The sequence below is a fragment of the Hirundo rustica genome, chromosome 1, assembly GCF_015227805.2.
Source record: "Hirundo rustica isolate bHirRus1 chromosome 1, bHirRus1.pri.v3, whole genome shotgun sequence".
Lineage (NCBI taxonomy): Eukaryota > Metazoa > Chordata > Aves > Passeriformes > Hirundinidae > Hirundo > Hirundo rustica.
This window is the reverse complement of record NC_053450.1, coordinates 126,921,122-126,947,350: the sequence shown is the minus strand read 5'-3', so window position 1 is coordinate 126,947,350 and position 26,229 is coordinate 126,921,122. Positions and strand designations below refer to the sequence as shown.

The 26,229-nt window shown below is 40.3% G+C and overlaps 1 protein-coding gene across 4 annotated transcripts in view; it reads right to left on the bottom strand.

Moving 5' to 3' along the window:
* Positions 1 to 6,458: 6,458 nt before the first annotated feature.
* CRPPA (CDP-L-ribitol pyrophosphorylase A) overlaps positions 6,459 to 26,229 on the bottom strand; it is a 122,441-nt gene continuing 102,670 nt past the window's right edge. For 2 of the 4 annotated variants that reach the window (XM_058423011.1, XM_040082246.2), the window contains exon 11: positions 17,224 to 19,682. In XM_058423011.1, coding sequence (XP_058278994.1) covers positions 19,570 to 19,682 — 113 coding nt within the window. In that variant the 3' untranslated portion in view covers positions 17,224 to 19,569. Of the gene's footprint in view, positions 6,560 to 17,217; positions 19,683 to 26,229 lie in introns of those variants that run through there. The other 2 variants (XM_040082285.2, XM_040082257.2) reach the window with 2 other exon arrangements.

Below are 26,229 nucleotides of genomic sequence, written 5' to 3'. Positions count from 1 at the left end.
AAGTCAGATTTCCCCAAGTAACCCTTATTCACCATGAGAAAAACAGCTGGTGCTCTCCCTTTACATGCAAGTGTGTGGGGCATGGATAAAAGATGTATACTTCTGATATCCTCTCTTTTAAAAGGCTGTGTGTTTTTTTTCCAGTGGAAGTTTTCCAGCACTCAGTTCCTGAGAGGTAGGGCCCCAAGATAGTCTGGTGAAAAGAGTTAGAATCATATCTTTGTAAGAAGAAGTCTGTGAAATCGAACAAAGAAGCCACATTAGTATAACATGAATAATCCTCCCTGACCTCCAAAGAGAAGAATAATAAAGGATTTATTACGCTTTTTTTCCCCCTCCCTAAGAAAGAGTAATAAGAAAAATCCTCCTTACAACAACAATAACCACTGTTTCAGAATCAGAGTCTTTGTGTCACTGTTTTTCAGTAGTTACGCTACATTTCTCCCTGTACACTGCTGGGATTTTTTATTTTTTATTTTGCTACGCATGCTCGCACATCTGCTCCACATGTGTGATCAGTGACTGGATTTTCTGAGCTGAACGTCCTGTTAAATGGACAGAGTGGGCAGATCATTCCTTAGAGAGCAGAGAATCTGCCTCTGGTGGATTGCTGCCAAATGCAATGGTGTAATAAAGAAAAGAAAGCTGCTCGTTCAGATTGCTCTGAAATGAACTGTGTCCTCTCCTAAAATTCCATCTGGTTAAGATCCCTGGAGGCGCAGTCCAACACACCTAGGTCTGGCAGTCTGTACATTTGATGGCTGTAAATGTCTCTGTGTAGGTTGACTGGGGGAAGGCAGGATCATTATGAACTAGAAGAGGTGAAACTATTGTGCTCTCACTCCCTTTCACCCACCCAGACAAAATTACAGACAAGGGTTGCAGGGGTGAATGTGCTTTCCGCTGTTGACACTGAAAGATTATCTTTAAAATAGGTGTTGTAGGCTTTGACTTTCTCTGTATTGTCTAAAAGCTTTGTTTTCTGCTGGTGGTAGTAGTAGTCTGGACTGATTGTCCCTCTTCAGGTTTGGCCCTTACCACATTAATCAAGGGCTTTGTAGTAAACTGTATGAAGGAGATTGCAGTGAGCATTTTGGTACGTGTGCAAGGAAATTCAGATTCCAAAGACACGAGGGACTGATAACAGATGTACAAAGTAAGAGAAGAAATTAACAGATGCTTCCCAGTTTGGTCCACGATCACCAATGAAACCTAACTCACATGGTTCATAGGTCACATTAGAGTCTGCGGCAGATTAATTTGGTTCTTTGCTGATGCTGGCAAAATTAAGATTGCAATTACAAAGTGCTGGAGTATCCCTGAATACAAGCTGATTTTTCTGAAGTAATACTAGTGCTACTAAAAGGATTCTTCTGTGAGTTTAGCAGTTCTGCACCAGGCAACAGTATGACATTGGTTTAATCCATCTCTGTAATATATGTCCTGTATAAGATGACAGTTCTATTCTCAACGAACCAAATATTTCATTATAATTTTTTTCTCAGTCTACATGTGTCCTTGTGAAATAAACAGGTCCTGGGAACAGTTCTGGGCATTGAATTATGATAATTTATAGTGTTAAAGAGTTAGGCATCCCTAGCAGCCTCAAGGCTGCTGCTAACTACCCTTCAAACCACTCCCAGGCACAAATCAGGAGCAGGGGATTTCCAGCACCATTCCCAAAAGACAATTTGTAAGCAGACACATGGTTTTGAAGGATAAGAATGTTTACTAGAGCAGAGCTGGCTGCCCTGTACTGATTTGCCTTGGCTCCTGGGAACACTCTGGGAATGTGTCAGCTGCCCATCCATAGGCCTGGACAACTCTCACCAGTGAGACACTGTTTTAAGGAGAGGCAGATACTACCATTTTTTGAGACAGGGTTGTGGGTTTGGGGTTTTTTTGTGTCAGAGACAACTTTATTTGTAAAAAAGCACAAATCATAAAGCTCTGAATGTATTTTCAAGGCTCCCCTCTGCAGTTACCACTGGACAGGGTTTTATTTCTGTGATTGTGCTGGGAGCTATTGGGCAAATGAGTCACTGCAGTAGTGTCACTGGTCACTGGTGAGGTGGATCTCACAGCCTCTAGCTAATGTAATCACACTGCCCCACTGAACACACCCGAAAAACCTTTTGGTTTTTTTTTTACTTTACCAGAGGTGTTTTAAAATAACTAGCTGCTGGTAAAATTGTGAGTTCCCATTGTTCTTGTTTATCCATCTGCTTGTAATTGTGCTGGTTTGGGTTCAAGATGATTTTTAACTAATTTGAAATCATTAATTTGATTATTGCTTACCACCCAGAAAGAAATGGACAAAATCCAGGATTCTGCCTTTGCAAGACTTTTCAAGAACTTGGATTCATCTCAAATACAAATGAATTATTGTTTTTCAGATTTCTCTTGAGTCAGATATTATAAAAAATTGCATTAGAAACAGTTACAGAGGGGGCGTACCTTAAAGAAGTTTCTCCTTTGGCTTAAGTTGTTATTTTAACAACAATAAAGCTGAGAAAAACATCACTTTCATCAATAGCTGTGCTGGCTCATCAGGTTTCACACCAGGTATTCCAGAGAAAATCTCATATTTAACTGGTACTTTCTGGGCTTCCTTACAAGAACCTGCAACCTGGCAGGAATTCCTGAACCAACCACCTTCCAGTCCCATGGAAGGCTTTGTCCGAGCCAAACACTTTCAGCTTCTCTGCCCCCAGGCACTGGGGACAAAAAGCAGAACCAAGGGCCAGGATTTGAAGGGCTTCCAGCCAACTGGGAGTAAGCTCTGATGCACAAACCTGTGAAGCCAGTGACTTTTCCACCTTGACTTTCTGCTACTCAGATTTTGAGAAATGCAAGGCCTTTGGTGTTCAGTGTTCTAGAGTAGATGAACCAGCTTTCTTCAATTAGTATTCTGTGACAGATCATTCCATTAGACTATTTCTGATATAAATTAGTGAATAGATGTAAGGTAGAAAAGAAAGCAGAGAGAGGAGCTTTTATTAACTAATCACTAGAATTAATGCTATGTCAAAAATTTGAACTCCTAAAACCAGATGAACGTTGTCCAGCTTGGCAGTGGGAGACAGATGGGGAGGGGACTTCAATGTTTTCATCCAGACCTCAGATTGGGTTTAAAATATGGCAGGATGCGTGTAAGGAAATCATACTCGCAAAGTAACACTATTTAGGTAACATAAAGAACTTTCCAATTGTTTCAAACACAGATCCTATCTTAAGCAATTATTATGTACAAAAAGAGTATTTAGCAAATAGTTGAAATAGGACAAGACCGTTAAGACAAATACTGAAAAAAGGTATTCACTCATTATCTAAATCATGGTGACAGCATAACTACCGAGGCAGAGAACATACTAGGTTACAGAGCCCACCATTTGAAATTAACCCATTCTGAAGTTTCTGTAAATTCACTTAGAGGTTTTCAGTATTTTCTTGTTTTCTTCCTGCTTTTCTGTGTCCCCATTTGTGCTCAGCCTTCCCCTCTGTTCCCCTTAAGCTAAAATCTCGCACGAGTGCATTTTCCTTGTAGTGGCCACAGCACTGCATGGCAGCAATGTGGCTCCTTCCACAGGAGGCTGGGGTCACACCACCTGTGCTAACAGAGGTCTGCAGTACCTCCTGCTAACCAGACCTGTGGGGGAAGACAGGGGCAAAGAATCATCTGGAAATGTACATGAGAAATACAGAGTTAGTTTAAACAGAAAGGATTCATTCTTTGAAACCTTATCAGCTGAGCAAGGCACTTTGTTGTCCTAAGTGATTTTTCCTCATTGTAAGACAGTAGAACTGAAAACCAATGTTTGTCTGCACAAGAACATTGAATTTGAAGGTAATCATCTCATCCACTTTGTGAAGTGCTCTGCTACCCATTAAAGACCTGGACAATGTTCCCACTGGCTTAGGTGGGGTTTTGGATTGAGTCCTCCATACAGGGACAGTAGAAACCCCCAACTGAGCAACAGTAATAAAGCTTCATGAAGTCAAGCTGTCCTATACTTTGCAGTTCTGCGAAAACGTATTTATATGAATTGAAATCTTTGTCATTTTATAGGGTTACATAAATGAATGGAAAGGAATATAAAAGAAGAGGTAGTGTTGTGTAAGATAAATAGGCTATTTTAGTACATATAGGGGTACATAGGCAGAGCTCTTCAGAGCCATGCAGCTGTCTGCTACTGTACCTGGCATATGGCTTTCTAGATTTCTTAAAACTTAAAAAAAGACTCCACAATACAGTACTGTGCCATACCACACCAGGCACCTCCTTATTTTGAAAACACATGACAGCATTAGGGACAAGTGAGAGAAAAAAAAACCCAAAAAACCTACTACTGTGGAAAAATGTTTGCCAACTTTGTCTCCTATGTGTTTAGCATTAGTTTTAAATGCCTCAGCAAGTTGTTCTTAGGTGAAAGATAACAGTCTGCCAAGTCTTGAGAGTATACATTTTGTGTTGGTCCACCCACAATGCATTCAAATAAGAAACTGGAGCTTATTCAGTGTAACTCAGGCTTAACCATCTCATTTTCCACATAGTTTGCTTTTCAGGGCCTTTCAGATCTTGTTTGTTCTCAGCCGCCTGACATTAGCATCTTAAATATTGACAGGTTCTATTGTTCCCCAAACAGCAGATTGTTTACATGTGTTTCTCTTAGGCTTGTGGACATTAAAATGCATATATATATATATATGTGTGTGTGTGTGTGTGTGTATGTGTGTGTATATGTGTGTGTGCATATATTTGCACCCAGACACTTTTAAAATATATAGATTTTATTTTTAAAGTGCATACAATATATATAATATAGGCAGCCCTTGAACATATATTTTTTCATGAAGATTTGGCTCTAAAACTGAATATTTCTGAATTATAACAGCACCTGTTGATTTCTCTGTAAAATTCCTTAACATCAGAACAGACTTCTGTTGACAATAGACCAGCACAGAGTTTCAGAGCACCATATACTTGAGAACCCTTTCCATGTGCAGTTGGTAAGTTAGTGGTTGTAGCAGGAGGAAGAAGATAGTATAAAAAATGAGAAGAAAAGTTTTGTCTCTGATATTATAGAGTAGGAGAGGAAAAAAATAAAGGGTGCAGGTAGTATTGTTCTAGGAAACAGAAGAGAGATATACAGAGATTTCTGGTGGAAACCAGGGTCAATGCGATTTTTCAGTTCAAAGACCAGGAAAAAGTAATCCAAAGTAGGAAAGAGGCCTTCCACTGGAAAAGCACACGTGAAACTCATGATAATATAGGACTGGAGATGTTGGATTTGAGACTGACAACAGCTGCCTATGAAGGGAAGTTTTGCAGCTGGTGTAGCAGAAGGGAGTTTGGCCAGCAGGACATGCAGCTGAGGCTGAGATACAGTTGGGAAAGGAGTCCAACCAGGAGCTGCCAGAAGGCCTTGAGCATTCTGAGAAGTGTGTGCAGTGGTAAGTGCTGGCAGTGGGCTCCCAGTTCTGTCCCTCCAAAGCTACTTTGGTTTTTACCCCTGAACTGCACACAGATCACTAAAAGATAGAAATCTCTTCAGTGTGGCAAGACAACCAAAACAACATACGAGCCTTTATCTTAAGAATTTCTCTGTCCTTGGAGAAGGACACTCACTTGGAGATTACCACAGGTTGTACGTGCGACTTAAATCCTGTTCCACTTCAGAAGATAAGAGTACAATGTTTTTTCTGGCGACTACTGAGCTGTACAGTTTCTTGGTCTCCATTCCTCAGGAGAAATCTGATAAAGCACCTTGGACAATTCGTCAAAACTTCTGCTCTTGTTATCTTTTAGGACCTGAGAAATTGGCCAACATTCAAGGAGTTTGGACTGTTCCAAAGGGGAGAAACTGGTTCAGAAATCAATACCTCTCTCAAACAAATCTGTGTATTTATAAGGAACGTATTTTATCTCTTTTTCTGAGGAGAAAACCCACAGTTATTCATTGCATCAATGTCCTTCTAAGTTACCTCCCCACAAGGACTCTCCTGAGATTTTTCAGGATTGTGCAACAAGCTATTTGTTGGCATCTGCTCCATTTCCTTCTGTACCATGAAAAGGAATATATTGCAGAGGAATCATGAGTAACAGAAGCCAGGCTAATAGAAGAATCAAATTAACACAGTCATGCCAGGTCTGTGTTGCAGGTGAGATAGTAAGATTTGCAGAAGGCAATGCTTATAAGTGCAAGCCCAGAACAATGCACAGGAAGCTGATTTGGGGGGGGGGGGGGGGGTGTGCATAATGTTTACAATCTCCAGAAGCAACACCTTGTAAAGTATGGCTGGACCACTAAGTGACTGTGGGGGATATTTAAGCATGTCTTTTTCCTGCTTCCATTTATTTTTCTCCTTTATGCAACCATTATGTTAAATGATACCCTTTTTTGGCCTTTCACACTGAGTCAGCTGAGATTCCTCAGTTGCTTCCAATATGTCCTTGTATTAGCGCGGAGACCAGTGGCACTCCATGAACAATTTGTTCACTTGATTCCAGGTGGTCAAAACTGCCAACTTCAGGGGAGCTTCACTGGACTGACCGTGACTGAAAGTACAAGGAAGGGTTGCAATTTCAACAGCTGTTTTCTCCTTCTATGAGCAGCACACAGAAAGAGATAGCTAAACCATATGCTGCTTTACAGTTCTATCTGGAGTAAGCTCCTGACCTTCAATGTGGACACTATGGATTTTAGTTGGAGTACCTGCACCAAAATTAGTCATGTTAGTTTATTGTGCAACACCTAGCTAAATCCTTTTAAACAGCTGGATTGTCACAGTCTTACATAGAAATAGCCAATTATTATGGGGAGGGGTCACATTGTTAGGAAAGGTCGGGGCAGAGGTAGCAGCAATTCTTGATGGTGCGCTGCTGTCAAGAAGTGCAGTTGCGCTATCTCGCTGTCAAGGCTGAGGGTAAATCAAGACTCAGAAATCGTGTCTCTCAGCAAAATAGCAACAGCTCTCCCTGGCTATTACGCATTGCTTGCTGTCACCTCTAATGAATGCTTATAAAGTACTTGGGGATCTTCCCATGCAAAATGCTACATATAAGCCACTGAAAATTAATTTTTATTTTGTACTTGTTCAAGCTAATGCTAACAGTAACCAGTGGAAAACTTTGATCTCTGTCTCAGATAGATCAGAATAATTGGAAAGAGCTGATTGGGTAAACACGTGAAATGTGAAAAAAGCCTGTCTGAAAAGTGTGTTGTGCTCACAGATAGAGAATGGGAATCGGTCATTTATTAGCACTTGAATTTAATCTAATGAGAGAGATCAAGAATACAGCAAGCTGATACAGCCAGAATATTGTCTAAGTATATTGCACTGATAAAAGTCAGCACTTAAGCTGGATAAAGTTTGTAAGAATTTCTGATATGTATAGAATATTCAAACATCTTACATGTAAGCAAGTCTTTAGACAACTTTGACATTGAGCAAAGCAGCCCAATCAACTTGGAGCTATGAATCTTCTCTAAGCTGGGCTGAGGCACTTACTAGCTACACCTGTAGCACTAGTGCTTTAAATAAGCGGATGCAACAAACAGTGCAAAAGAATAAAGAGATTGATGGCACCTGAGAATAACACTGACTGGCCCTGGCTTAAACACTGGACCTATAAATTCACACGTGTGCAGGTGCAATTCTGAACGTGCCTTTGTGCATGTGCGTGTACTTTCAGTGTCTGCCAGACGGAGATCACAGGGAGCTATTGCAGCTCCCTCAAGCCCTGCCTGGCTCTGGCAGCTGTTGAGGAGCTGGTAATTGTTTCCCCAAACTACATACCAGGTGCAGCTCCCTTGGCTCTACATTGTCATTCACAAAGCTGCTCTGGGCCCACTTGGGAAGAGCCCACAGCTCCTGCACACACTATCCCAAAGAAAGAGGGCGAGTGAGAACCAGAGAATAAATACTTCGGTATGTAACAGATACTTATCTTCAGCTTTTGCTGATTCTACCCTTAGCCATTAATATGCGATCGCACATTATTTTTAAGATAATTCCTTATCACAAACGTGATTTTTAAAAATTCGGTGTAGGATTTGCCGCACAATATACTTTCTTTTTGTAAGCTTTAACTTCTAACACCGTTTAAGTTTGGTGGAGGTACCCGTGAGCCTGGGACTGACCGACTACATCAGAGAGCAGAGATTTTAGGCTGTCTTTCCTCAGCTGGAAGTCCACGACCTGAACCTTGGTACGTGCCAGGAGACCGCCCTTTCCCCCCTCACACCCACATCCACCTCATAATATCGTAAAGCACTCTGCATTAGCTAAACCCACCGACCAACCTTTATCATCACATCCAGCACATCAAGCACAGCTGTCAGGGTTAAGCTGCGGAGGGTTTCCCTGGGCGCAGAGCCGCCGCTGCCCATTCCTGGTGCTCGACTCCCCCTGCAGGGAGAGCGCCCGCGCCTGCCCCGGCCGTGCTGGCTGCCGGGCCGCGCTCCCCCGCCGCCCACCGCCGCCGCATCCCGCTGGAAGGGCGCTCACGGCGTAACGCTGCGCGTCTATCGCAGGAGCGATAACAGCATCGCTTACTTTCTCTCCTCTTGCCCAGTATTTTAGGGTTTCAGCCCATTTCTTTACGGCTCTCAGGTGCTTCCAGAGATGCTGATTTCTCCTTTCCTCCCTTTCTGGTACAGCCCCCTTCTCCTGCACGGCTGCCTCCACCGCACCTCTCCATCATCTCCCTCGCCACCACTCTGTGGCAAAGCTCAGAGTCACGAATGATTTTTTTTTTTTTTTTTTGTCCCTCCTTGAAGTCTGACATTTGAATAACTTCAACCTATATCAAAGCCAGAAGTTTGCTTTTTTTTTTTTTCCTTGATATGAGTAGTGAGAGAAAAGGGAAATTTTGAAACATCTATCTGAGTGTTTTCAATCAAATTAAAACCATTTGGCACCCAAGTGCAGCTTGTTTCAAGTCCTTTGCTTTGTTTGGGTTGGTTTTGGTTGTTTTGTTTTGTTTGTTTTTGTATTAAACTGCATTTCTCTGTAATAGTGTATTGCCCCATGGGAGGAATATTCTGCTGTTTAATGCCACATCTTGCCTATGGAGTAGTCTTCCTGGCTGAACATCTTCCACAAAGACTCCAGAGTTGTCCAATTTCCTCCCTGAACCTGCAGCTTGCTTTGGTGCCTCAGAAGAAGAGATGGTTGTCCCTCAGGTACTTGGCAGAGGACAGCTGCAAGATGGGGATGAGAGCCTGATCTGCTTTCCTCTGAAGTCAGCATAGAAATACAGAAATGCTACGCCATGGCTTTGTTAAATTGACTGAAGCCTACGTGTTATAAACGAGCTGAAGTCCCTGACTTATTCTGATTTGGTTCCAGAGATCACTTAGTTGACAACAAGTTTTCTTCCCAAAAATTCATTCAGGCTGAATATTCCCAAGTGTTTTCTCCTCATCCTATCAAACATCAGCCTCAGCCCTAGACAGAGAGCAGTCAGCAGTGAAGAGGGATGTGGGGATGTTTCCCACTGATGTTCCCTTGCGGGAGCATGGTCCTGAGCTCAGCCACCACCCCTGCCAGGCTGGTTAGGCTGGGAAGGGGCTGAGCCAGCATCCAGATTGGGCTGAAGTACCTGCAGCAAAGTCTGTGCAGGGATCAAGAAGAAGTCTCTGCCTGGAAATGAATGCCAAAGAGCTGCCTGTCCCCAGCCCTCTCCTGAAGTCCCCCAGCCAGCTCCAGCTCTGTTTGCCGTGGCACAGCCTGGGCTGGCAGGGTTGCACACGCATGGGCCAGCCCTGCTCTCCCTAGTGATGCACACACAAGTTGGAAGTCCAGTCTTCTATTAAATGCTTTCAAAAAACCCCACTTCTTAACAGCATAGTGTCAATGGGTCTGTCCAAGAAGGATTTCAGCTCAACTCACGTTGCTGATAAACAACATAAACAGGGATGAGCATTTGTAAATCTACTGCACAACATCAAATGAGTCAAATGAGAAACATGGTTGAGTAAATTTAATACACTGAAAAATTCTGTGGTCCAAGGTCCTTGCTTACATTTCAGGTACATGAGTAGTACCTGATATAAATAATACCACCTATTATCTCTAGAGCTACTGAAAAATGAATGCAGGCAAAACAAAGATTTCCATGGTTCAACTGGTTAATCAAGGGTTCCCTAATACACAGAGTTGTTTTCAGCACTTGAGTATCATCTCAGCAGTAATAAATTTTACAAGACAGCTCCTTCAAGAATTTATGGTTTTCAATTTACAAAGGATTTCATAAATATGAATACATTCAGTGTAAGAAATGCTGCTGTGAAGTAGCCATTATTCATATTGCATAGAGGGAGGGACTGAAGTATAGCTAAGTTTACCAACCTGCCAGCTCTCATTTTCCCTGAGCAGGACTTGTACCCAGTAAACCAGATTCCTTGGTCTTTATTGAAACATGGGACCATGTGCACCATACTCACTCTCCTCTTTTATGGGGAGAAAAGAGGGCAGCAAGACACAGTTGGGGCTTAAGGGGTCTCTGTGATCTGGCATTGGCCTCACCATTCTGGGGCTTCATGTTTCCTCAGTACCTGGGTTCTTGGCCTTCCCCAGCCTCCGTACAGGATCTGTGTCCAGCCTCACTCCTTGGGTGGTTGATTTGGGCTGTGGAGTTCCTTGGAGAACAGTCACTGTTTTAAAAGTGGCTGGCACATTAATGTCTCAATGAAGACCAGGAACCCAAAGTAATACATTCAATGTATAGCAGTATGTTTGTTTCTTCAGAGATACTTTCTAGACAAGTGTCTGAGTTCAAATTTTGTTTCTACTAATGAACACAGCAGTGACAGTGAGAACCATATCCCAGAGAGCTTGCAGCAGTTATTCTTGTTTCAATTATATATATAAAATATACCTGTTTGTACCTGTTCTAGTACATAGTAGAATCACTAATCATGCCAGAATTAGTAACCAGCAGTCACTCTTGAAGATGTCATTGGTATGGAAATTAAGATATCTTTGATGTTTTAAGTAGCCAATCACCTTCTCAGCATTTCTGACTTTTGCATCTTTTAATCTCTTTAATCATGATGATGATGATTATTATTACTTCTACTGTTATTGTTATTGTTATTAATTCTTTCACTTAATTATATAATACTTACTCTTTCCCCTTCAAGAGTCCTGTTATAGATACTTCACGACTGACCTTTGGGTTTAGAGAAACTGATCATTTCTTTCATCCGATGAAATTTTTATGCACCCTTGCACATTTCTTTTCAAATGTAAGTAGAAGGGCTACGGTGCACTGTTTCATAATTTTGTATGTCCAAGGGTTAGAAATGTCTTTGAAATTAGTTGAATGTAATTGAGGTACAATCAACTGAAACAAGACACTTTTTTCTCACCTGCTTTTATGAGGTGGGATGTTTTGGATAGGATGAATCACTTAGATGATTTTATGCAAAAATATGATCAGCACTTTCTGAAACGGATGCTAAAACTGTTACACGTAATGATGAGATTCACAGTTACTTTAAAGTAGTTTTTACAGTCATCTGTACATAACTTCTACCTGACAGCAAATATGCGTGAAATTCCAGACCTGAGTGGAGATGGATGCCTGCATGTAGAGAAACCAGCAAAGATCTCACGTAGGAGGGCACCTCTGTTCACTTCAGTGCTCTCAGCTCTTGCTGTGTAAGAGGCACCACTGTAAAAGCACAGGATCATTAATCATTACCGTAATGCTTGTAAATTGTGAGTGTATAATAAAAGTCACAACCTAACCTACAGGCAACCCAAAAATATTTCCAATACTATTTACAGTTTTGCAGTTTTCCTTAACCCTAGGTACTGAATTCTGCAACCGGGAAAAACACGCTTTGACTGCACAGACACAAAACAGAGTTTTAACTGCAGAGGGCATGAAAGAGCTACTGAAGAAAAGAGTGTTTTATTTCCAAGGCATTATTACCTGCAACATAATTTTCTACAAGTTTATGTATTTTTTTTCCACACTGAATATCTACAATACAGCATTTTTATCCCAAATGTTCCTCTGAGGATCCATCTGAATGCTTTCTTGTGGAAAAATACAAACCTAATAAAGAACATAAATTAATAGGTTCATTCTAAAGGCTATTTCTTTATGATAATCATAGACTAGAAATCATTCTGTTATGCTCACTGAATCTAGTGGATGTCTCTTCTCACTGAGATTTTCTTTCCCATTTTACTTCACATTCAAAACAGGGATTTTTGTTGGTTTTTTTTTTTTTTTTTTTTAATTTGCATACAAGATTGGCAGGGTAGGCTGAGCTTACATTCACCTGTTTCCCACTTACTGCATGCCATTATGCCCGGCCATTCATTAATGCTCACTTGAGTCATGGACCACATCTATCACAGTGAAGTATAGTTAATATTTTCTAGGTTTTTTCTGATGCTTCTAAGGTTTTTATCAAATCTGACATAAGATTCATAAAAATAAAATAATAAAAAAAATTACCTGAGATTTTCACTGAAGTACAAAATAGCATTCAAAAAACCCACTTGAATATTCATAATTTGAACACAGGATTGTTCAAATTCTCATTTTGTCTGTAATTTAGGGTTTTCTGTGAAGCTGAAACAAATCTTACTCAGTGTGAGTTTTGAGAGGAATGAAAAAGGTCTGCAAAAACCACTACCAAAAACTCAGCCTAAGGCGGATACATGTTGGCAGGAGCTGTCCCAGACGATAACAAATGCTTTGCCATCCTCCACCCACACAACCTGATTAGCATGAATCCCCATTTTTCCATTAGCCTACATACTAAGGGTGTTTTCCAGCCTCCTCTTGAAGGTAGTTGCATCTTTGTTTTTCACTTTGTAGCTGACACCATGCCCAGAGTTTTTTTTATCCCATCTCAACACCTTAGGTTATCACTGCTGGGAATCAGAGAAGATGGAGAGAAAAATATTGGCCCTTTCTCTGCCATCAGCAGCAGTATTTGTTGATAGTTAACTTGGGGAAGATTTTGGATAAAATATTGATGGACACCAGCAGAGGGTGCATTGCTGCCACTGTAATGACCATTCTTATATTGTTAAGTCACCATAAGTAACCATGGTGCAGCGAAGTTTTGGACAAATCCTGCAGCTTCCAAGGCTGTGAAGCTGCCTACACAAGGATTGGAAGCAGGATTAAAGACCAAAGTCGGTGAAGCCAGCTGCTTTAAGGATTAAGAAAAAACCAAACAACCAAGGAGAGGTAATGTGCATTTTCTGCGGTGCACTCAAGGCATTTTGCAGCTTCTCTTGAAATATCTATCATAAAAGTACTTCTTTGATCTGCGGTAAGCAGCCACTCCCAGAAGGGGTGAGAGACATCTCGTTTCCTTCCTTCCTTTTTCTTATCCTGACCTACCAGTCTGGAATGCAGTTCACCTCTGAGCATTTTCAGATCTATCATTTTTAGAGAGGTTTGCATGTCACAACACACAACCAGGCTTACTTTACTGCTCACAAAGACTGCACATGACAGCCAAAGAGAGGAGCCACATCCAGCGTCTGACCCTTCCACACTTCACCCATGTATGCCAAAGGGGCACAATAGCGTTAGAATAACAAATATTCATCTTGCCCTCAACATAGGCAGGACCTGGAACTACAAAATTAAGAAAACAGTGTTCCACAGTTGAGTCTACATTTCGGCAAATCTGTGAGTCTATTGCTGCAGCCCTACAAGCCACCAGCACGTCCCTTTGCAGCAGGAATCACAATGTACTTTCTCCCCCAAGGGCATCCCACCTGGTGACTCTGCTGAGAGCTGGCCACTTTTTGCAGGGTTAGTTTCCAGACAGGTAACACTTTTTCAGCTTCCTTGTCTGAACTTCTACATAACAGGACAACCCTAAATGCTCACATACAGGGGAGAGAGGGACAAAATACAGCGTCCAAAAGAGGCCAAGCCTTTTTCTAGTCCTGCACAAAATCATCCTCTTAGGCTTATTGTGCTGTCATTGGATTCAGAGTGAGTAGTCAGAGAGATTTTAAATTATGAACTGAGCTTCAAAAGTATCCCTATAACCCCACGTATCACAGGCCTGTGGGTGCTTAAGCTGGAGTCACAGCTAAATCCCAAAACGTAGTGGGTATTAATCAAGACCATAATGTTAATTACCAAATGGTAAGGGAGCTGAGCGCAGCAGAAATACACACTTAGAACTGCAGCACAATAAAAATAATGATGATGATGATGATAATAAGCCCCTAGCATAACCAGCGTGGTTGTGTGTGAGCTAGCTGAAGATGGCCGGAGGGAGGAGATGCTGTGCATTTTCGAGCGCACTGCAAGGAAATTTCCGTCCCACTGACTTCAGTGCGGCTTCAGTGAGGCCGTGTCTTTGCTGCGGAAAGGAACTGCTTAACACAGCCTCGTGGGGTTCCTTGCTTTTTGTCTCTGAGCAACTCCTGGCAAAACCACTGGTTGCTAAGTGAAAACATACTTTTTCCAGTCACCGGGACTGTAAGCCATACCTGGATTTGAGGGGGTTTTTTTCTTTCACCTTCTGTTGTCGCTGCCACTCTGATAGGTTTGCAAATCTGGCTCCTCGACTAGGTGCTGACTTTACAAAGCCTGGTTTGGCTACGGAGGCAGGGGAAGGGGGGTCTGGCCTCGGGGCGGATTATTCCCCCTCAGTGGGCTGGCTCTGCTTCCAGCTTGACTGCAGCTACCAGGCGGCACCGGGTGTCAGCCCGGCAGCTGCGGCGCAGGAGGTCTGTCCCTGCGGGCAGCTGCTGCTCATCTGCCGGCAGCTGGCAGCGGAAGTGACATCTGTTTTCAGTCCCAGCTGTGAGCAGCACGGAGGTGCCAAAGCCCAAACGCCTCAGTTCTCGATCCAGGAGCGAGGAAGGGCTTCTGATGCCAGACCACGGCCTGGCTTGCAAGGGAAGGGAGGGGGGGGAAATCTCTTTCTACGATGGTGGGCTGGGAGGAAAGGAAAAAGAATGACAAATATGGAGAGAAAGAATAAGCAACAGAAGTAGGCGAAAGGATGGTGAAAGAGCACAGGAGAAAACAGGAACGGCTGAAATGAAAAGGAAATATGAAATTTGAAGTGACGAGTCTGAGGCGCAAAAACAAAAGGAAGTAGGCAGAGTAATGAAAGAGATGCAGAAGTAACAACAAACAGCTACCCAAGAGAGACAGTTATCTAAAATGGCTGCTGAAGAGAAAAGTGCCTTATTGAGCTGCCATTCGAAGTGCTACCGAACCTGGAAAGCATTCCTGCCTGCAGCTTCTAGCCCATGGTGCCATTCTAGGGATCTCCCCTGCAGGTTTTGCCATCTGGTGGAGCCCTGGTATATTCCCGCTTGCCTCTTTGCTTCTCTTTGTTATTTAAATCCACATCACTTTTTTCTTGTCCAAGTCTCTTGCTCTCCCATTTATCTTTGTAGCTGTGGTATAATTCCGTGTTCTGGTATTTTAACTGAATTATAGTTTTAGCTTCTGAGACAGGAATAGGTGCAGCATGAAGGACGAGGTCAATTTCAATCTAAATACTGAAAGCATACTTAAATTAACTTTGGAATAAATATATTAAGAAATGCCACTTTGCTCCCCAGGTTGGTGTACGCAAGAGAAGTGACTTCATTCTATAATGAAAAGTATTTCCACAGTTGGGACCGTTTCCTCAGCACAGGTGCTGAAATTGTGTTTTATATATCTCTGAACTAATTGAGTATTCCTGGAAGAAATAATGAAGGAAAATGTATATTTAACAAGTGCTTTACAGCCCTGTCAATCAAAATCAACCTACACTGGGGAAAAAATGTGGTGTCAGTGACTGCTTCTTTTCCTTGGTGCTTGCCAGGAGCATGAGAAAAATTGAATTCTGGTACACAACTGGGCTGGGAAATGGGCTGAGGGAGACAGATGTCATAGAAAAACTACGTCTGAAGTTGAAAGTTCAGGCATTGGGGCACAAAGATTTGAACTCATTTTCACACTTTGTCTTTGCTATCTCACTGTAGGCATCCAGAGCAGGGAATTAGTCATTGAACTGGGTACCTTTACAAATTATTCAAAATCAGGTGCAAAAGAATAGATTGATTGAATTGGGCAGGAATAATCTTGTCCCAAACTCTGTGCTACAGGAACACTGTAAACATAAGCCTATTCCTGGACCCCCAAACCTTCCCCAACAGCAGTGAAGGGATTGTCTGCACATTGGTGGATGCTTGATAAGATGAACTAGGATTTTTCAGACCAAAAATATGGATGAAGAGGAAGGAGATAAAAAACACTTTTGCATGTCTCAAAGTAAACGTGCTCTTCTTCAGAAATACAAGCCAAACAAAAAGCAAAGAGAAGTAGTAAGTGTCTGAGGCAGGGAGAACAGAGCAAACAAAGTATGACCCTTCTCTGGTGGAATGACCTACAGAGAGGAAAAGTTGCTCTATCTTCAGAAATTGCCAGGCATTAACTGGAAACTTTATGTCTTTGGAAGCTTCTCTTTGGATGGCATTGTGGAGATGATGAGACTTTGGTGTCACATAGAAATAAAAATTTGAATACACCAAAGACTCCATGGCATCCTTCTGCAACCTATATTAATTATTAAGATGAGCTCAACCAAAGTTGACTCTATTATGCCACTGATTACAATAGGTAATGTCTCCCTTTCTTTCTCTTTGCTTTTTGGCATAGTTTCGGGATGTTGTGGTTTTTTGTTTATAATGCCACCATCTTCTATGCTTTTCATTTCTTCTTCAGAAGATCATCAACCCATTTTTTTTCAAGCTAGGTTGTCTGAAAAGCTAAAGAAAAAAGGGACTAAATAGGAACTCTTCTACCTAATTGATTGAAGGCAAAGTAACACACAGGTTTCATATTTCGCATGAAGTGCTTTAGTTTCAGTATACAAATCTAATTCACTCAACTTTGCAGTTTTGAAAAGCATTTCTGGGGCCACATTCTGCATTCTCTTTTCTGATGAACACTACCCAAGGAATACTAATTAGAGTGCTTGAGGAGTAAGGTAAGCAAGGCTGGCAGAGTCTGAGCTTCTATTTACTTTCTGTTATCTCTGTCCAAACGTTCAAAGCAATATGGGTGGCGACTGATTCACTAGTTAAATTGAAAACAGCATGTGTGTATAAAAGGCTGCCAAGTTTCTCATGTATACTGCTATTTGTGAGAAGCTATGCACAGACAAAAAACAATCAGCCAGTTTCTTAATTTCATTTTATATCTTTATTCCCATTGTAAGTACTAACAATCACCAAAAAAAACCATTTAAATTTGGTTTGGATACACAATAGCATTAATCACAGTCTAGTTTCTTTTTTTTTTATTTTTTACTGCAGTTTTAGTATTTTGTGATCTGTTTTAGTAGTTCTGTTGTTGGTGCATTTGCTTCCAGCAAAATGGACTTTTCAGTCTTTGTAGCTTATTTAAAAAGATTGCTAAAGATTAAAAAGCCATAATGCAATGATTAACAGCACATTAATAAAGCCTATTATCTTCCATTTAGGATTAGTACTAAGTATATTGGACGACCCAAAACTTACTTTTTCTTGTGCATTGTCTGTTCTCTTTTCAAAATAAATCCATAAACAACTATACTTTTTTTTTTATTATTACAGCAGTTCATTGCGGTATCATTTTTAATTGGATCAAAATCCTCTTAAGAGAATGAGGTAAGTAAAACAACCCTAAAAAATAAAAGCTCTGTTTAAGCAAATGATGCACACAAACCAATGTTAATGCAGTATCACAATGTATAAATTAGAGCGGATAGAAAACATGAAGGATTTTCTAAATTCACCTTCTTATTATTTGGGCAAAACACATCACAGATTGCATTTTAGTCTTCAAGCAAACAAGAATAACAAAATACAGTCAAAGAGACATCTTTCATCATGTCTTTTAAAAGCCTGTGGGACAAATTCCTTCATCAAATTTATTAATGTAAAAGCACATTCAGAAAACTTATTTGTGAGAGCTGTCCTGTTAAATTATGAATACCATTAATAAATTCTTTAGCTCTTCATTTATTTGTGTGCTCCGCATATGAACAGACATGAATATATATATGAATAAAATATGCCCATTGTATAGCCATACACAGAGCTAATATGAATGCTTCTGTTGTACAATATCAGAAAAGGACAAATTATTAATCAAAGTAGAGAGAAGAAAGAAGCAAAGAAGAAAGCATATGATGCACAAGAACTTTTTTAGTTATCTTTGCATGACTTGTGTAGAAGAAGATGTCTGCTTTGGATATAGAACCATCAACTAACAGCTCTTTATTTTATTGTGCAATGAAGGAAGTTTGTGACCAAGATCAGTTTCTAAAAGGGATTTAAACCAGAGATATAAATAGTCATGTGAAGGGAAAGAGCAAAGGGACTAAGCAGGGAGCTTGTTATGCTAAGTTTTGTCCAAGCACCAGAGGGAGCAGAACATGGAGGGAGAAAGGGGAGGGATGCTGCTTTTAGGGGAAAGCTTCCTGAACTGACAGTGACAGACTGAATCAGGGACTCACTGGACACTTCGGGTGGGGATATTTCTCCAAGACCTTATTCCTTATTCCATACATATCAAGTATGTAAGACACTAACCTACCCCCTTCACAAATTGCAGGAGAGATAAAATTCCTGGGTCTGATGCATAGGGAAAAGCATGTTTTCAGGGATGCTGCTTGTATTGCTCTAAGTGGTTGTGATACCTAGAGATACTCCACATAAAAAACATTGACCATTACATCTTCCTGTCCCAAGGGTGCAGACTTGACTATCAATGGGGCGTATCTCTGAATTCATAATGCTTGTTCTTGTCACTGCTATTTACTACATACATCTGCTAACCAGCAAGAGATGAGAATTGTATTCTTCAACATGAATGAACAGACTCTTCCTACTTCCGTGGAGTTAGAGGAGCTCTGAATGATGGCACATGGGCACTGGAAGAAGTGTCGCACCAAGCAGGCTACAGCCAGGGCATACTGCATCTGGAAAACTGGGGGTTAGCACCTCGTTGTACTCATGCATATATTTTCTTTGATTTGAGGTTATCTTCATTCCACAGAGAATAGGCACCTGACTTTTCCAACACTTCCTGTAGTATGCATTTCTCTTGATGTCAGGACAGCTACACTCTGTAAGGGACTCTACATTCACTAATAGGTATTACAGCAGCAATTTTTACATTATTTCACATAAAGTAGATAAGTTGTGCTTTAGGATTAATTTATTGGAAATAAAACTTAAGTCGTGTCCTAGAGTATAACACACATGCACAGTTAAAGACAATTCTGCATGAATGCTTTGGTGTCCTCTGTGTACCTTTTAAAATGATCAGTACCTTAAAAAACATTTCAGTATCATTCCTCACAGTATATATCCAGTGCCTCTCAGAATTATTTGTATTTCCTTTTACACTTGATACATAATATTAGACTTGTATTTTAAATATCAAAAATATGCTGTTAAGGGATCTTAATAATAAATGGTATACATCCACAGTTTTCAACAAAGAATAAAATGGCTTAAGACCTTTGGTGAACAGATGATGAAAATCTAACATTTCCAAAAGCTACACATGATTTATGGTCTTATGCTACCAACAGCTGGCCAATCAGCTCCGGGTTTCTGTCCTTTATTAATGCCATGATAAGAGCAGCAGCAGAATTTACTGTCTCCTGAAGCAGCAAAGGGTCCTGGAAGAAAAAGAAAAGGAAAAAAAGGAGGGAGTAGGAAAATCAATATATTTACAAAAGTGGAAAAATTAAATACTTAAAATAAATTTTCAGTTATGCCAAATTACCATGTGATTACTGAAGGAACAAAGCTCTTTATTAGAAGAAGAACTTCTAAAACTTTTAAGTAAGCGTAACTTCAAATAACCATTTTCTCCAATCTCCTTGATGCAAAACTGCTAGAATTCTATTTACTCAGAGACCACCAAAAAACTTGATTCTGTCACTGGCTTCCTAACTGAATTTTAAAATCTAAAAGACAGTAAAAAATTTGGGATTGAAAACATGGAACAAAATACAGGATTTAATCGATTACCATAGTTAAAACCCTGCAACTTCAAGCACCTACTGAATCCCACGTGTAGTCTACCAACTATTTGAATTCACAAAGGCATTTAAGCACTAGGATTTCAATGGTTTAGGCTGATTTATGTATCAAATAAATTCAAAAAGTAGTCTGATTTTGATAGGCAAGTATAGAAACCAACACAGTAAAAAGCAAGAAAATGAGACATTGGTTCTGTGCTTCTAATTGAGCACTCCAGGTCACATCTGAAAGATTCTTTTGTCTATACCAAGTTTTCTTAATTGTATGGACTACAAAAGGTTGGCCTCTTGCTACCAGTAAGATTTCCATTGGTGCACTGGGAAAATAGCAATAGGTATAGTCAGGAATGGAGACATCCCTGGAGTGAGAAGTTTCTGTGAGAGAACAATTTCTGTGAAGCAACAGAGAAAAAGGTCTACAAAACTCTGGAGTAGGGAGAATATACAAAGAAAAATCATGAGCTGCTCTCCATAGTCATGACGGATAAAATAATAGGTTTTATCTATCCATTTATTCCATTTATTCCATGATGGAAGCAATAGGTAAGGATTAGTATACAATGGAAGAGATTATTGGACAGATCAAAGAAATTCATCATGAGGGTCCTATAACATGAGACTCATATCCATGTAAAATGTCATACAGATAGAGCTTCCTGCCTGGGGTAGGAGAATGGAGTAGTTTGATTCCACTTCTTTTCACTTCTTTTTCTAAGATGTTGCACAAAGATTTTGTAGAGAACACATAAGAAATTTGGACTAATTGACAAAGAAGAAACTGTTTCCACAACTTATACAAAAACATAGTATCAAAACTGGTTAATAAATAAGGCAACTACTGAAGGGACCTGCCTATTCAGCTAGCACAGAGGGGAGCTGGACACCTAGAAGTTGCAGTTGAAGGAAAAACTGAAAGGGAAAAGGTGTATCTGTAACATTCTAGGCGTGGAAAAACGTCCAGAGGAGAGTCACAAAACATGATGTGAGGGCTGGAGCACCTCTCCTAGGAAGAAAGGCTAAAAGGGTTGGGGTTGTTCTTCTTGGAGAAGGGAAGGCCCTGGGGTGACCTTACTGCAGCCTTTCAGCATGTAAAGAGGGCCTACAAGAAAGATGGGGTCAGACCTTTTAGTATGGTCTGTAGCGACAGGTCAAGTGGTATGGTTTAAACTAAAATAGAGTCAATTCAGACTGGATATAAAGAAAGTATTTATGATGGGCAGGTAAAACAATAGGACAGGTTGCCCAGAGAGGTGGTGGATGCCCCATCCCTTGAAACATTCAGGGTCAGGCTGGACAGAGCTCTGAGCAACCTGATCTGGTTGAAGATGTTCTTCCTGCTTACTGCAAGGGGGTTGGAGTAGGCAAGTAACTTTTAAAGGACCCTTCCAAATCAAACTATTCTATAATTCTATGATAATGCTCTTATTAACCTTGTTACTTACGTAAATGAAATTATACATGCCAGAGAGGTAACTGGATCGAATTAGAAATAGCTAGAGTATAACTGATTTTTTTTAGCATTCCTGAAAAAGTGATTTTTTTTATTTGCCTAGAATTTTGTCCTAAATATAATCAAATAAGTAAATTACAATTTTTAATCTTGCAAAACCTTACACAGCTCACAAATTCATGTTATCTATTCCAATATGCAGTAAAATTATTTATTAGAGTTCTAAAAACTGTGGTAGAATAAAACTGTTGGTGATGTGTGCCTTGCTGTTCACTGGGCGACACCTTCTCAGTTAAGCAAGGAGTTCAGAAGTCTACTGAGGTCCCACTCCTTCAGAACCTTTTGTCATGGACCAAGGGTGCAAAGGCAAACTCAGAATTCACTGCTCTGGTTCAGCAGGGCATTCACTTCATCATTTCCCATGGGTATAAACTGCTGGATAAAGTACAAGGGGAGCAGAAGTCGTGCGCACACCCACTCAGATGGCAAACACTGTTGTTGCTTTCAAAATCAAGCAACACACTTCTTGCTATTCAGCAATGCCAAATCTCCCTGTGCCCCTCATCACTTTTTGTTCAGTTTATCTCAAGAAGCACTTCACAATTACGGGCACTCTCTTCCAAATGGGCTTCCAGCCATATCTGAAGTTGGCTGGAGGTGTATAGTATCTTTTTTTCCATTTCACAGAAAGAAATAAAATACACCTGGCCAGGAATGCTCTTAATGTTTCTTCCAATAAATCTTTCCACATCCTCTGTTGGTTACTGGATTTGGTACACATTCCTTTTCAGTAATAAATTATTCAAGTTTCTGAACATAAAAGGAAGTAAGAGAAAGAAATTTAACTTCCACAGGAGAGATTGAAAGTGACACCATAAGATTCCTTTAGACTGAAAAAAAGCCTTTTCTAAAGCTAAACCTAAGGCTTTAGTGCTAATTTCCATATTCTAAAGGAAAGACATGCAAAGAATTATAAGGCAGGCAATGTGGCAGAGTAATGTGTACAGAAACCTGCATGCAGAAGTAGTCTACAAACCAGTGAAAATTTCTGCTGAAATTAAATTGGTTCAAAACCAGAAACATAGTAAGTAAGCAGAAAAAATTAGAACTGCAAGCTTTACAGTTACTTCATTTCTAATAATCCAATTGTTAATACTATCATTATAACTCTTCAGGAAACCTACTGGCCCTGTAGGATTGGTCAGTGTAAGTCTGTTTTTTGGAAATAACCAGAAGTGTTTTTCTTTAAGGGAATATATATCATCTCATTTAGGATAACAACTGTAATAGAATATATATTCTTATTCTCAGTACAGTTCTAGTTGATGGCTTAACTACCTCATGAAGTATATGCTGAGGATTTCAATAAAGTATTTAAAGTATTTCTCATAGGGGTTACTAATTTTAGATTTGTGCTGATGGTCCTTCCATTATCCCATTATCAGGGTCATCCATTCACTGAAGAATGTCCAGCACCTGGGCCCAGGAGCCAGCCTCTGTGTGCAGAAGAAATCAGTGCCACAGAGGTCAAGTCTGTGTTGATTTTAACTCGCCTTACTCTCACAGCCACAGTCTTACTGGAAGGAGGTAGTAAATAACATGATGAACTGGACTCCTCCAGGAATTTCAATTTGTCTATTCTGTATCTTTCTGAGACTCAAGACTCACTTTTATGATACTAATCATTATTGTATTATCTGATGGTCACTGCCTGGGCAAAATTTAAAACTTCTGTTGATCATTTCTAGCCATTATCACAACCACTTCCCTCTTCCCCCCACCTCTCCCCCCCCCCCAAAAAAAAAAAAATCAAAAACAAAACTAAAAAGCAAAACAAACAACAAAAAAAAATGTTAGCAACTGAAAGGTAACCCATTTTCCAAAGTGTAGGCATAACAATGACTAATGCAACAGCTAAATTGTATATTAGGTATTCTTTCTCTCTTCCAAATCCTGCTAGGACTTTTTGTTATTTTAGACCATTACTCTGCCTGTAAACAGATATTTTCAATGTAATTTGAATGCCAGAAGTTTTCTGAAAGAATATTAAAAAGAAATAAAATTATAGGATTCAACAACAACCCAGGAAAGGGAAAAAAAATCCTGTGGGTCTTTATTAATTTGAAGTTAAACAAACAAGCGAACACTTCAAGTTCCCTGACTATACCCTTAAAACACCCATGGTTTTGACACTGCAATGTTATTTCTGGCAACAATGCTGATTACAGCTGATAGTGCCTACAGGGAAGCTTCAATAAGGATGCCAGGACAAACTTAATCTACCACACCTAAGTCCATTGCACATACAGGCCTCCAAACTTCTTTTATATTCAATGGCATAGCACTAAATCTTTCAAAAATCTCATTATTAGTCGCAGGAAGTCAAATAATCAAGCAGAACCATGTCTTCACTTGTTTAATTGCCTGACGTGTTTGCCTATATTGTAACCACGATAAAACCCAGGATGTCAGAACAGGAGGATCAATACAAATCCTCAAGCAGCCACAAGAGCTCTCACATGTTACTGCCCACCCACTGCTCAGCACTGCAGATTCCAGGCACAGAACTTCCTTCAGCACGCCAGTCAGTGAGTGCTCAGCCTGGCACACACTGGAGTGATCAAACAGGGATAGTTCTTTTCCCCGTTAACAAAATCCTTAAAAAAGACCATGACCTTTAAAGAAGACCTGGAGGCAGTAATGATTTTAATGGATTAATAACTGAAGTTCCACACGATCAGCTGGTGTGCCGTGAACTCCCCCCAAACCATTGTGATATTCACTGTCTATTCATTTCATCCAGTTGATTTAAACGATTCTTCTGTAAAAAGAAAAACCAATCTCCAAACATTTCTTGGCCATTAATAAATAGAATTTTTTATTGTCTGAACAGATTATTAACTACATTTATAAGCTAAAACCAAAACTTTTACCACTTTATATTTATGTACTTTGGAAAATAAAGTATTCAGAAACACTGCCAATGTTATAAACCATAAATCCACATAACAACACTTTGATTCCAAAATAAAATATCTACTTTGTCTATTATTAAATAGTAAAAGTATTCCAACGTAACCATACTGTGTGATGCCTGTAACTCATACTAGGAATTTATTTGATGTAGAGTTTCTGACTGTGGGGGTTCTCTGGTCTGCAGACTAAGACTGTGAATAGCTACAGGGACAGTGTTAATGTTGTGTTGGGAATTTGTAATCTGATATTTTACAAATGTGCATTTATTTAAGAAACTGTGAGGATATCTGAATATTTACTGACATTTCTGTTACGAATAATTCCCTTGCTTCAATCTGTTTAGGATTTTTTTTTTTTCCCAACTGGAACTTCATGCATTTCAATTTACATATGTACTAGTTCAGTTTAAGAATAGTTTGAGAAACACAGCTACCTTTTTCAGCTCAAAAAAAGAAAGCCTCTGCAGGTATTACTTCTGTCTTGTACTGCCGAAAGAATAAAACTGCTGTTTTATATTACTTGCACTCTGTCCTGCTGCAATATTATTTGACATTCCATTAAATAATTTTTTTTAAAATTAATAGAATTATATACGGCTGACAGAAAGCCTGAAAACAGGATTTAAAGACATCACTAAACTTAGGGAATATCAGTATTAACACAGTTACGTTTGTACCAGGAACAACAAAAGCGCCGGAGCATGTGCTGGCATGCCGGCGTGCTCCTGCCCTTGCTGTTCCATTGTAAGCCTGCTCCCCGGCACAGTTTTGGCTCCTGACAGCTAACATGTTTCCAGACAATGGCTGGGCATGGTTCAGGGGACAGCACAGGCCAAGAAATGCTCCCAAGGGACAGGCTGAATGAGGCCACTCTTTTGGAAAGCGAGAATGTAGCCATATGGGGATGAGGCATGCTGTGCCTTTTAGCCCTAGGACAAGAGAATCATGCCTGGCCTGTTTTACTTACCAGTATGGATACAGCCTATGTACCACTGGGAAGTGACACTTGAGCCTTTCTGTCCCTACCAGATGCATCGAGAATACTTAGAACCACAATCAAACAGCGCCCCCCAAAATTCCATGTTGCTACCACATAAGCACAGTCATTAAAAAATAAAAACTAACTGCTCTGTAGGCACCTTTCCCACTAAAGCAGAGAAGGAGAGAGGAATGAAGCGCACTAAAAGACAGTAATTGTACAGTACTTCACACTCTTGCCACCTTAGGGAAAAAGGCTGGAACCTACAGAAGGAACTCATGCCTACTGTTCCTTTTCACAGTGTGGACACAGGTGCACACCAGGTACACCACGAGACATGGGCAGAACAGAAAAGCACTGAAACAGTCTCTGTTCTGGGAGGCAACTTGCAAAAGACTATGCTGGCAGCACAAGAGAAGCTACTGCTAATTTAAAACTCCATGGAGTGCTGCAATTTATACTAAGGCTATACCCTCCAAAACTTGCCTGGCATCACATACTGAGTGTTTCATTTGCTCTCAGAGAAACTGAGTGGAGAATCTAGCCTCAAAAACCTCAATACTTGAATTTTTTTTCTTCTTACTTTTCACTGAAACAGTTGTTCTGAAGATAAACTGAGGTTCTTCCACTACCAGAAATCAATGATCTAACATGATTTGTTGTTTAATCACACCATGAGGAATTCATCAGTAGATTCACAAAGAAGCATTTTTTCACCCTCAAGATATGTACTGGCAAGCATCTACGTATTAAAGCAGCCTCCATTTCTGCAATAGT